At 56.3% G+C, this 13170-nt stretch overlaps 1 protein-coding gene across 1 annotated transcript; it reads right to left on the bottom strand.

Moving 5' to 3' along the window:
* Positions 1-341: 341 nt before the first annotated feature.
* Positions 342-12937, bottom strand: KAZALD1 (Kazal type serine peptidase inhibitor domain 1). The gene is made up of 5 exons (XM_084634392.1): positions 12800-12937; positions 9125-9728; positions 4308-4468; positions 2390-2537; positions 342-1483 (listed from the first exon to the last, which is right to left on the bottom strand). Exons 2-5 carry the CDS (start codon positions 9624-9626, stop codon positions 1392-1394), a joined length of 903 nt encoding a protein of 300 aa, XP_084490518.1. The 5' UTR covers positions 9627-9728; positions 12800-12937; the 3' UTR covers positions 342-1391.
* Between the last annotated feature and the right edge of the window lie 233 nt (positions 12938-13170).

The raw sequence follows: 13170 nt of genomic DNA, 5'->3' as shown, positions 1-13170 counted from the left end.
TCGGACCGGCACCATGTGCAGCAGGCAGCCTGGCATGCAGGACTCTCCTGCACTACATGAATTGTATCCCCCTGCTGCAGCGGTGTTGCCCCGTGGGCATGTTGCATTGTGGTCCAGTGGCCACACAGTGTCGCGATTCGGCTACTGTACCTCTACCAGGACTAGAAGGGGGGCCCGGTTCCATAAAGAACAGGGTGGAGGGCTGCACTGGCCATTCTACACGGGAACCTCGGACCACTGAGGCTAGGGACAGCCCTGGTGCAGTAGACTGGCCCTCCCTGCCCCACCCTCCCGAAGCCACAGCGTGGCTGGAAGAGAAGCAAATCCGTGCACGCACAAGAGGAGACGAAAAAAGGTTTAATAAACTGGAGAGAGAGTCTCAGGAGAGAAGAACCTTTCTGCGGTTAGGTGCTAACCCCGGAGGCTGATCACACCGCTCCGAGAGCCCGTTCCAGCTGCAGACACCAGCATGGCCCCAGGACTGCAGCAGGTGGCTAGAGAGCTGGTGACATGCAGGCTGCTTGGAATGGGGTGTGGTCGTCCTCACGTGTTAGTGTGAAGCCCTCGGTGTCGCTCTGTAGGGGCTGGATTCTGAATCCCATTTCCAACCCCCCAGCAGCGGCGACCAGCCTTCCTTGTTGGTCTTAATCATGACAGCACCCTAACCTGGGAAGTGAGTCCTTCTGCTCCTGGAGGGTCCAATAATGCTGGCATGGGGTGGCTCCCCATCTTAGGAGAGTGGCTCCAATCTCCCCAAGACCAAGGGACCAGTTGCACCCAAGGATTTCCAAAGAGCACCTCCTGGCTACATCCGTCGGGGCCTGATTTGGTCACCAGCTGGTAGCTGGACATCAGAGCAGACAATTAGTGGCATCCCCAGTTAGTGGCCAGGCTTGCTTTGTGTGGGGGTGGGTGGGGGTGTCTTGCACAGGCTGAGACTCTGATCGGGATCCCCATGGTCTGTTGGTACCAGGTGAGCCAGAAAGGAGCTTAGCCGAGCTCCTGTTTGCTGGGCCTCCATAACCAAGCCAACACTTCTGCTGAGCTGCTCTTTGCACGGCTCCAGGTGCCGATAGCATTCACCTCTCCTGGAAGCCACTAAACACCTAATAATCCCTCCTGCTGCCCCCTTCACCCAGCAAAGGGATGTGTTGAAAGATGACCCCCCCCCACGCCCCAAAAAAGATCTCAACCCAAAACTTTTTATAGCAGAAGGAGTTTCCACGTGGAGGGAGAGGTCTGCTCAGGGATTCTCCCCAAACTCCACCCACAGAGGTTCACGAGGAAGGGGGCCAGGTGTCCATGCCTTGGACTGCCGTAGAGGAGGCAGGCTGGCGGATGACCTCTCCATCCTGGATCCCGACCTTGGTCCCACCTCCCCGCTGCAGCCGTTAGTAATAATCGTCTGACTCCTCGCTCTCCACGTCATCCTCGAGCCCGGGGTGCAGCTTGGGCAGGGACAGCCCCGTCATGTTCAGCTGATCTGAAAAGGCAGCACAGAAGCCAAGGGGTACAGTTCTACCTAATCTCCGCTGTATGGGTCCCAAGCCCCTCCACCTCTCTCTGCCCCGGGGATGGTTAACCCAACCGCTCGGTGGCATCAACACCCTGAATCCCAATGGGCCAAATCCACCCCAGGGCTAATCCCGCTGCCATCAGTGAAGTTTGATTAGTGCCCAAAGCCAAACACAATGTGGAGCTGCTTCTGCTAACTCACAGCAGCGGGTCCAAGCAGCCCAGTGGCTGGAACAAGGTGCAAGAAGCCCCCACAGTGGACAATGATGGAATAACCTGCCCCTGAGGGTGGCTTCTTCCTGACCCATCAGTGAGTGGTTGGGGATGCCCTGAAGCAGGCAGGTTTCTAGCCCTTCTAAACAAAAATAACGTATTCATTCTGATCTTGTCTAAGGGAACCAACAGCTGTGAGTGTTCACATTTCCTGCACGCATGCACCCACCCCTCCTCCCGAGCTCTCCTGAGCCCCACACGTATCTATCCTCCTGTACTTTGGCCTAAGAGTCCCCACTTGTCTGTAGGGGCCAAGAATGGGTAAGACACAGGGCAAGGTGTGTGTTGCGTCCCCCTCAAGTGGCTGAGCTGCTAGAGGATAACAGCCCACTGCTGCCTCAGGGAATGGAGTTCCTCCTTTAGCTCAGGTGGTAGAGTGCTGCTGAGGGCGGACCCACAACCAACTCCCCTGCCAGCTTCCTCTCCCGAGCTCCAGCTCTCCTAGCCGAGCTGACAGAGCTGAGCAGCGAGCCAGAGGCAGGGAAACCCCAGTGTAGCTTTATTGCTGATTGGGGAAGGCCAAACGTCCTGGGCACTTCGAGAGGACAGCAGAACCCGGCTCCCTGAAGCGGAGGTGCTGGCCGGGGGGCGTCTCACTTACCCGGCGTCAGGACCGTCAAGCTGGCGAGCGCAGCCACCTCCCCGACCCTGTTCCTGGCAAAGCAGCGGTAGGTGCCCTCGTCCGTCACCCGGACGCCTTGGATCTGCAGCCAGCCGGTCACTTCGTATTTCTGGGGGCCTCCCCTGAACTGGAGTCAAACACGTTCAGCTAGTGTCAGCCGGGCGTACGGCAGAGTGAGAAGCCGGCGGCTGCGGGGGTCCAGCTGTGGGAATCTGCCAGGCCACCCCCAGGACAGTGCCAAGGAAAAGGGGTCTCTCTTGGCCAGCCTCCTGGGGCCAACCTCCTTCCCAGTGTAATTCCAATGCAGCCAGCAATGTGACCCCCCAGGGTGAATTTAGCCCATCAGCATCAGCACAAAAGGCAACATGCCACAGCCTGTGACCGAGACAGACGCCTGGCATTGCAGCCCTAGGATACTGGCTCCCTCTAGTGGCCTGGTAAAGGTGGTGGCTCTACGCAGCTGGACTAACACAACACCGGGCCCTTGGCTGGCAGTCGCAGCTGTGCGGGGATTTCTGGAGGACGTAGGCGAAGGAAGAGCTCTTTAATGGTAACTGAGGCCAGACAGAAAGCCATGTTTCCAGGAATAGCCCCCTTGCAACACCTCTATCCAGAGACCCCCATCGCAGCCGGCTGGGAAACGCGACTCTCTGGATCCAAACTGGAATAGGCCAATTTCTTTTCAGATGTGAAAATCTGAGGCTTTCTTTTTTAAAAAAAACAACAACCCTCAAACACTTAAAAGGGTCTGGGCAATACCCACCCAGCTGTCTGGTTTTCTGCTTGGGTTTCCCCCCCTCCCTCTGCATAAACAGGATACACAAAGCCAGAAGAAACCAATCGATCTCCGAACATTTATGTGTCACCCCTGCTCTGCCTTGCCTGGAAACCCAGGGCCTCTGAGCTGCCTCCAGGACTCTGCGCTGGGGAATAAGAGATGCCAAATAGAGGGAAGGCTGGAATTGCTCTTGATTACCAGTTCCATGACAGTCCAGAGCCATCTATTTTCATCCAGCATTTTTATCTGATCTGGGAACCACCCTTCACCCCCTTCCAATTATCATAGCATAGAATCCCTTCCTTCATCCCTGGTGACTCTTCCCCCAACTTCATCTGACCCAGGCACCTCCACCCGCCTCGTGCTGTCCTATCCCAGCAAGACACTGGAATTGCAACACTTTCAATGAGGCTGTAGGTGACCAGTGAAGCAGACGGCTGTTAGCCTGTAGTTAGTGGCGTAAGGTTACCAGCTTTCCAGTTCCTATCAGAGTCTATCTAGTCCGTCCCCAGTCAGAGGATGATCGTGGCAGGCCACATGGTCTCCAGTGCCTTGTACAAAAGAAGGCTCAAGTGATAAGGATTCCATCACTTATCTCTGGAGACCCTCCCATGGTCTAATGTCTCAATGAGAGCAAGCAATTCCTTGCAGGACTCAATTTTCCTTTGCTTAATTTCCTCCCATTACACCTACTTCTGCCTCCACGGCCCACCCTAAACAATGCTTCTTTTCTCTATTGTTCATGATGCAGAAAGGTCATTGAGTTCCACCCAGAAGTGGCTGCATCTCACTGATGATGTGCAGTTTATTATTGTCTGGCACAAATATACCAGCTTCCGGGTGAATTCTGGTGAACAGCACTGAAGTCCTGAGAAAATCCCACAGCTGCGAGGGGCCCAGTGGAAAGCAACAGAAGGAATCACCTACTTCAGGAACCGGGGACGTGGCAATACTGAGAGATACAACAGCCCGTCCGCAGGCAGGAGGTGCTGAGGAGAGAGGTAGAAAACACTGCCCCACAGCTCAGGGCAGGCTTGCTGTCCCTCCAGCGAGCTGGGGTTTCCTCTGACAACAGGGCGACCCACCCCAGCTGCCCGGAGCTCTGATCCAGCAGCTCACCTGTACAGAGATGTGGGGGTCATCTCCCGGCAGCAAGATCTCCGCGCCGTCCTTCCTCCACTCAATGGACGCCATGGGGTAGGCGAAGACCTCACAGCCGAAGATCACGTCCTGCCCGGTGACATTCCACACGTCGTAGGGAGGAGACAAGATCTGGGGCTCTGGGGAAGGAGGTGGAGGAGAGAGAGATGAGATAAGGGACCTGTTGGTTCAGAAGATTGGCCAGCCCCTCGCAGGCCCAGCCGAACCCACGTGGGCTTGGCGCTGCCAGGGCCCAGCCCCACAGCGGAGCGTCCGGTTGGGAGATACGTGCAGAGCAGGAGGTCCGATCTCAGGCTGACGGAGACACTTCTGCAGCGCTCCTCGGGGCAGACGGACATACCCCAGCCCAGCATCCCACTCAGACAGCAGCCATACCAGGACAGGGCCCGGTTCCTGGGCCCGGTTCCGGTCTCTCACCACTGGAGTCATTCCTGATCAGCCCAGGCCTGATCGCTGCCTCCTACCCACCCCACGGCTGCTGGGAGCGCTCTGCACTTCATTGTCTGTGCCACCATCTCAGCACACCCCGAGGACCAAACGCCCACCCTTGGCTGGCCGGCCCCCTTCTTTTCCCACCTCGGTGCTCTGCCCATTCTGCATTTCCCCCCAAGTTGTGCCCGCGTTCCCTCCATCTGCCCGGCAGGGGGATGGAGCCCTGATGCGCCTTCGTGAACATCCCTCTTCCAGAGACGGCCGCAGCCTGTTGCTTCCATCCCAGGCCAATGCACCCGCTGGAGGCAATGCCGCTCCCGGCTTCAGGACCATTTAATTTGGAACTAGGGGCCGTAACAACCCCACTCAGCCCCAGAGACTGGGCATCAGTGTCTACTTGTGAATGTGTTATCACCGCAGGCAAGGGAATCTTTCCTAGCCGCTAGGCCAGCGGACTGGGAGTCCGGACTCCTGGGTTCCACTCCCAGTTCTCCCAGCCTGGCCTTAGGCAAGTCACAACCTGTCAAGGTGAGGAGATGGGTGCTAATTCACTAGTGAACATCTGTAAAGTGCTTTGAGATCCTCAGCTGAAACGTGCCAGGGGAGCAGGCAAAAGTCCAGGGTGGAACGAAAGCAGAGCGATTTGAGGAGCGGCCGTTCGTTAGGATGGCAGCTCAGCGGGTGCCACTTTCTCATTAAAGACCTTGTCGGTCTTCCCAGCCTAAGCCCCTGTAACAAGGCTTTCAGCAAAGTCACCACACACTCAAAGCATGCCCCTCACATGCCGATCATGAGGCCAGGCAGACTCAATTAGCCACCCCACTGTGTTACCTTATTGCAAGCTGTTTAACCCCTGCAATCATCCAGTGTTCTCTGGCCCTCTGAGACAGACCCTTTACCTTTGTCTTCCCAGCTACATTTTGCCCCTCTGCCTCCCCGCCACATGCTGGCTTGCTTCCTGCTGCACCAACAAACCCAAAGGTTAACGAATCCTGAGTGACCTCCCGCAAAATCAGGGGATTGGCTTCATGCTCATTTTGAACCAGGAGTCAAGGCTTGGCGTTTTTCATTCGCCTTCTGCATTTCGAGCCTTTAAGCTTCATGATTTCAGGCTTTTGTCTGCAACCAGAAGGGCTAGAAACTTGCATTTAAAAAAAAAAAAGAGAGCTCAGATTCTCCCAAAATCCTTTGACTCCAGGAGCTGAGGCTTTAGGAAAGATATCAAATGGCATGAGAGCTGGCAATGCTGTAGCTTCTCTGGCTCTCCCAGCTGTAGCAGACAAGCACTTACAATAATCCCTAGCACTTTTCATCCTTAGATCTGAAAGTGCTTCCCAAAGGAGCTCAGTATCAATTATCCCCACTGTACAGCTGGGGAAACTGAGGCATTGAGAGGGCACCCGGTAAACCAGTGGAAGAAGCAGGAGATGAACCCAAGTCTCCTAAGTCCCAGTCCCCTGTCCAATAGGCCACACTCCTACCCAGTCACAGGGAGGTAAATCAGGGATGTTATAGGGTTACTTGGTCCCACCTCAGTGCAGAGACTGGACTAGATGAACTCTCAAAGTCCCTTCTAGTCCGACATTTCTCTGATTCTGTGTGCAAGGATCTTTCCAAGCACATACGAAAGCTGCTCCCACCATACATATAACACAGGATAATAGTCACAGTAGCCTGTGGGCAGCCTTTCTGGGTAGAGCGCCGAAAGGGGGAAAAACGTGGTTAAAAACGTCACCAAAAAGAACTGTTTTTGCCCTGTGTTTCCACCCTAACCAGAAGCTCAACTGATCACTAGGCCCCATTGCAGACCCGAGGGGTTGAGGTCACGGTGGAGAAGCACCCTTTCCCCCCGACAGCTCGTCCGAGATCATGGTGGGGGTCTCAGAGACCGCGAAGCCTTGGTTTGATGCGGGCCGCACTCTCCAGTCCTGGGGGCTCTGCCCGCTTGTGAAGACAGCGGCTGTTTCGGGCTCTGCCTCGCTGCAGGAGACGGTGCTTTGGTTCTTTCTCGCTGTTGGTTTGCTGAATCTCCAGCATTAGTGGGACTGAGACTGAAAATACAGCGTCCAGGCAGAAAATACAGCTGCAAAATTCAGCGTTGGATTTTGACCCCTTCCAAACTGTGGGATGTTGCGGGGGGAGTTTTCCAGCTTATCTCGGGCTGAGCCATGACACCAGCACACTTGGTACCATCCCTGCCTGGTCTGGTAGTGCGAGTTCTCCAGGGAAATGAGATCATCAAGCCACCAACACCTCCAGCCAGGAAATGGGGAAGAGACGCCCGCGGGTGCTTTCTCGGTTTGTTTGTTTTAAAAATTGTCTGACGCATTTAAGAGGCAGAATAACATCCCAGCAGCAGCCTGGGGCTTCTCAGTCACTTCTCCCTCCAGCGAAGGGCAACATTCTTCCAAAGCCACAAGGTTTGGAAAGCGAACTTGTTAAGTACCAGCCTGGTCCTCTAATCCCCCGCGAGAGCCTGCTGACCACAGAGGAAAGGGCCCAGCAGGCTGCCCAGCCCAGAAACCTCTCAGTGCAGCTATCTTAGGGGAAGTGAGGGGGGCACGCCCCCCCAGCACAACCTCACAGGCGAATTATGGGAGAAGGCGTGTCTCAGCGGCACCTCCTAGCCCCCGGGGGACAATTCGTGTTCCTTCTCCGAGGGGTGACATCAATAACACGCAGGGTCTCAGCTATGCCAAGGCTCCTTCATGTGACTCCAGCTGCTTAAAGGAAGAGTGAATCCCCCAGCCCACATGGCGCCGGCACCTAGGCATAGAGAGTATGTTGGGGGCACGACTGGTGCACACTCGACTGCCACTTTTCTCTGCGCCCTCAGGCCCTGGAAAGCAGATGTAAATTAGAGCAGCCCTGAGGCTCCTCTAAATTACTTCCAGGACCAAGCAGGCTCTAGAATGCAGGAAGCATGAAGGTGGCTTAAAGCCACCACCTTACTCCTACCCCAAGTGCAGGAAAGGGGGAACTGAGACTCTCAGGGTTACTTGGTTAGCTACAGCCCAGGTTTCATGCCAGGCCCTGCATGCACTATTAACTCTCCAGGCGACCTTGCAGAGGACGAGGGTGGGGCTGCTGCATCTCTCCAAGACTGGGGGTTTGTCTCTGCCACATACGATGGGAGGGGTTTGGGAAGGGTTGAGGGTGTGTGCAGGGCAGGGCAGTTTTCTGAAGAGGCTGTCGGGGGTGGGGGGTTAGCTTCCGGTATTAATTTTTGTAGCCTGTGTCAGGGGCTCCCACAATCTCAGATCGGCACCTTTATTAGTATTTTTATAAATCCAGCTACCTACCTAAACATGCTGAGGACTGACACAGCTGCAAGCAACTGGAAGAAAAGTCAGTTATTTGCCTCGTTCAGAGCTTGCAGCCACATTCCTGTGGAGTATCCTTGCCAAGGAATTAGATCTTACAAGATAAAGCACTTCAGAGGGAGGTTACTGTGACGGGAATAAGCTGTGAAGCAGTTAGCATATTTGGACATGTAAGGGGCTAACACTAGGTTTCAGAGTGAACACCTCACTGCACCAAACAAGGGCAGACCCATCTCTTTCTTAGCAGGATTGTTTCAGTGTCTGTCTGCAGGCTCAGGCAGGCAGCAGTTCATTCGAGGTTTTCTTCACAATAAAAAAGGATAGAAATGGTAGGTTATTTAATGAAAGCAAATTTGACAGAAAATACTGGAAATAAAAAAAAAACCCCACTAACCCCAGGCTATAGTGTGGAATGGTGTATATTTCTTCTGTCTCCTTCCAGAACCTACCCTACAAACTAGAGATGGTTTTTAAAAAGTAAATTAAAACAAGTCAGAAGACCAGATTAAAGCAGCCCAAATTCCCATTTCCAGAAGCAATTGGAAGATCCCAGAAAGACTGAGGGGTGGGGCAGCTATTTCTGTTTGCAATGACAACTGAGGGTGAAATAAGTCAGCTTGATTTAAAACTAGTCAGCAATGAAACCAAGAATTTGCTAACAACTCTCTGGAATTTTCACATGTGTTTTGAGTGTATTAGCTTCTGAAAACCCCCAGAGATCTTCCCAGAAATTCTTGGCAAAGGTCCCTGAAGATTTCCACTAGGGACTATTTGCTGTGCTACACTGGAAAAGCAGGACAGTTAAATCACTGCTCTGCTACAGGCTTCCAGCGTGACCTTGAGTGTGTCACTTCATCTCTCTGTGCCTCGGTTTCCCATCTGAAAGAGACCTACAACTCCCATTGTTATTGGGACTCCTGATCTGGCGCACGGAATGTACCCCTGGATCTTTGGCTGGCATGCAGGGGAAGGCTGAAAGAAAGGTGGTGGAGGGGAAGGGGGTTTGACACCAGACACTACCTGATTCACAGGGTCCCTCGTGGGCCACAGTAAGATTTGCCTCGGGATGGGCATGAAACACCTCCTGGAACTTGCAGATCTGGGTGTAGGTCTTCCCATCAGAGCCACACAGGGCCTGGCTGGAGAGACAAGCGCACTGGGGCTCGGGCACCTCGCCCTTCCGGAGGTCCCCCGTGTCCAGCTTGCACTCCAGATGGTCCCCGCACTTCCCGTAGAAGTGATTGGTGTTGTCTAGGTCACAGATCTGCCCTTCCAGGTTGGCACACTCCCAGCAGCAGTCGCATGGGTCCCGCACCATGCCTGCCAGGCATCCCCGGGGGGTAGGGCATTCCTCTGGGTTGCAGTCCGAGCAGCTCTCTCCTTCCTCCAGCAGCCTTTGCCAGCCGCGCTGCAGGTAGTCCGGGGCACTGGGCAGCGCCCCGCAGGGCCATGTCAGGGCCCAGCTCAAACACAGCAAGAGAAACAGAAGTTGAGAGGGGGTCGGGTTGGCAGGTCTGGACATTCTCACGGGCTCTCTGGGTCTCGGAGTCTGGTCGCCACCATCACTTAGACACTGGACCCCTGTGCAGCATCTCCCTCTTCAAAGCCAAGAAGTCATTAACGTCTGCAAGGAAAGAGAGCTAGGTTAGTGGCTTACTAGAACACGGAGATGTTTTTGTCTGGGGAGGCCCAGAGCATGGAGCAGATCTCTGACCATTCAGACATTTGGGTCTGATCAGCATCCCACAGTGTCCCATGGGTCTTCTCCAGAAGGAGAGAGGGAAGGAGGAAGGGCCCCTGTGGGAGGACAAAAGAAAGTGTGGGGGTTTGGAAGAGAGAAGTGATAGGAAAGGTGTTTTATTCCCAATCGTGTAGCAGGAGCATGGATCCAGTGGTTCTCAGGAAACCATCAACAGCGTATTTCCTTTCCGGGCGGGCGATGGGCTTTCATATTATTTGAAATGGTTTGGCCGGCCAGCATTAGCTGTGCAGGGCACCCCCGGGGTTCAGCCACCGATTTATTTTGATTCAGGCAGAAGGGCCCGTTACAATCGCTAGATCTGACATCCCTCCTCGCACAGGCATTTCAGCCGGGGGTTCCTGTCTCCAGCCCAGAAACAGCTGGCTGCACTACAGCGTGTCCTTTAGGAAAACAGCCAACCTCAAATTAAAGACTGCAGGCCACAGAGAATCTACCACATCCCTGTTCCGGTGGTTAATCCCCCTGCCTGTTAGAAATGTGCATCTCGTGGCCCATCTGAATTGGATCATTTCTGCTAGATGAAAGCATCTTCTGCCATTGGCCATCTTCCCTCCGCCCCTGCCCTGGGCAGGGAGCTGGATCTAGTCGTGGTCAAGTTGCCTCTTAATCTTCCCTTCAGTAGGCTAAATAGATGGAGATTCGTGGCGCTGGGAGGGAGTGTGTTCTACTGGTTAGTGCAAGCGACTGGCAGCCTGGGCCCGTCACTGCTGAGCCTCAGATTGCCCACGTGTGACACGGAGATAATGCGACCTATGGGTGCTTCACCTCCCTCCTGGACAGGGTGCATTGGGGCTGCGAGCCTGCTTTGAGATCACTAGGGCGTGGCTGTGTTCTCTTAGGATCAAAGGACCCAGCTACTTAGGTGGAGGCAGTTGCCAGCCTGGGACATGGCAAATTAGAGAAGCAATTCCTTCTCCCCCAAGATCACAGAGACACAGAAGGGCCCCCAGCCACCCCAGCGATGGGTGTCTTAAATGTGCCTCGTCCGCTGTGGTTTTTGGAGGTGGGAGTGGGGCAGAGGGGGCGTTCCCCAGAGCCACACACCTGTTTCCATTGACTTCAGTGGGAGTTTGTTGGGTGCTCAGCACCGCTCAGACAGCAGGTCCTTAGCTGGGTTTAGCTGCAAGTGCGTCCTGCACAGGCCTGACCACAGAGCGGACCCTCTCCACCTCGCTCTCTGTGTCCGCTATGCGCACCCTACCCCAGTGGGATCTTTAATCCAGATCTCCGCGTTCCCCAGGCAGCAGCTGAGAGCCCCAAAGGGGAGATGCATCCCGCAGAGCCACGCTGAGCTTTCGTCCACCACAAGCAGCTGCTCTTGCAAGAATTGATTACCATCTCCTCTGTCCCCATCCAAACATACCCAGAGGAGCCGGCTGGTTCTGCAGGGATGGAGCTGGTTCATCTCTAGACAAAACCAGCTGCCAGGAGCAAAGCCGGAACGCTGCTCCCAGCTGAGCAAGGCTTTTCATTCTCTTGAGGTTCCCTGTGCTCTGACTTTGCTGCACCCCACTTTCCCTTGTTGCTTCCCCCCCCGACAGCTGGCCAGATGACCACACGGAAATGCTCCCATCCCCTCTGAGGCACTCAAATACTTGCCATGGTGCTGAGGCTGAGCATGCAGAAACTGGGTGCCTCAGGGCTTGTTCTAAGTCACGCCCAGCTGCAGAGCCCCCCACAATGCCTTTCCTGGGGGTCGCCAGGATGCAGCAGCACTCCAGCCCCACATGTGCCCCCTGTGCGGTCCCTACAGCTGACCCCTGAGCCTCCTCTAGCCCGAGGGATGCTGCAGGTGCTTTGCCCTGTGCTTTGTTTGGCATTTTTGCAGCTGGTGGCTTTGTCCTGCCTGGCCCAGTGCTTCAGAGGGGAAAAACTCAATGCAAATCACTCTCTCTAGACTCCAGACGGTCCCCTCCGGCCCAGGCCGGATGGCAACTTCCTCCTGTTCCCCAGCGAGTGCCCACTCTTCTCCTTCCTCTAGCACCTCCTCCGGGAGGATCTCAAAGCCCTTTCCAAGCATTCATGGATTAACCCACCTCACAGCCCCATCTCAGACTGGGAAGCGCTATCCTCCCCACTTGAGGGGGAGGCAAACTGCAATGAGCGGGAGGTATCCCAGGCCCTACAGCAAGATGACATCAAGGAGCAGAGTCCAAGAGTCCTGGCTCTCAGGCCTCCTGCTCTGACCACTAGACCACACTCCCTTCCCAGAGCTGTGAGCGCAGAACCCAGGAGTCCTGGCTCCCAGGCCCCTGCTCGGACCTCACTTGCTAACCGGAGCTGAGAACAGAGCCCAGGCTCCCAGGCCCCTGCTCCGACTGCTAGGGCACACTCCCCTCCAGGAGTCCAGCACAGAGCTGGCAACTCCTGAGTCCCAGCCAATAATCCTACCTAAGGGCAGGGCAGTGAAAAGCTCCTTGTGGCTGGCCTGGGTTGGGGAGGGGCCCTGCTGTTCTATCAACACCCCCCGGCCATAAACAACATCCTGGGTCTCCAAAGCCCCCCCACAGCTGTGCGCGCCCCCCCCGACACGCCCCCTTCCAGAGGCCGGATCCGAGCTCTTGCAGCTCCGCTGTGACCCGAGCCGTCGGGGGCGAGCACCCGCTTGCTCCCCCGGGCGCTGCAGGGCAGGCTCCCCCCGGGGACGATGGGGAGGCCCCCGTGCGCTCCGGAGCGGAGAGGCCGCCAGGCAAGGGGCTGAGCGCAAAGGCCTGGCTCCGGAGCGGGAGCGCCGGTTCGGTCCGGGTCCCAGCTGGGTCGGATCCGGTTCGGCCGGTCGCAGAGGCCGCGTGAGGCGCCGGCCGCCTTTGGGGGTGAAATCGGCCCCTCTCCAGTGCCAAGAAGGGGGCGACACTTTGGGTACCCCGTGGTCCCCGGAGCTGAGCGCCCCGGACTCCCCGCTCCCGCGTGGGCGCAGCAGCCCGAGTCCTTACCTGGGGGGGCGCCGGGGGGCTGCGCTGGGGGGCCCCGCCGGCCGAGTGGCTTTTCCAGCGGGCTCGCTCGCCCCGCTGATGTCAGAGTGAAACGTGACTCCCCGGCCGGAGCCCGAGCGCTCAGCGGCTCGCCTGGAGCCCGGCCCGCTGTAACCGGACACCCCCCTCGCCAAGCGGCCCCTGGCTGGGGAGACCGGCCCAGCGCCTCGGGGTGGGAGACTCGGCCCCGGGGGGAGCTGGGCGCCTCCAGGAGAGGTTAGGAGGGCTAAAGAGGGGCTGGGGCTCTGGCCTGGCACCCGGGCAAGCCAGCTCCAAGGCCCTGTTGGCATAGGGCTAAGGCCAGAAGGGACCGTGATCGTCCAGTCTGAGCC

The sequence above is a fragment of the Lepidochelys olivacea genome, assembly GCF_965140295.1.
Source record: "Lepidochelys olivacea isolate rLepOli2 genome assembly, chromosome: 7".
In the NCBI taxonomy this organism is placed as follows: domain Eukaryota; kingdom Metazoa; phylum Chordata; order Testudines; family Cheloniidae; genus Lepidochelys; species Lepidochelys olivacea.
This window is presented reverse-complemented; position numbering and strand designations above follow the sequence as displayed.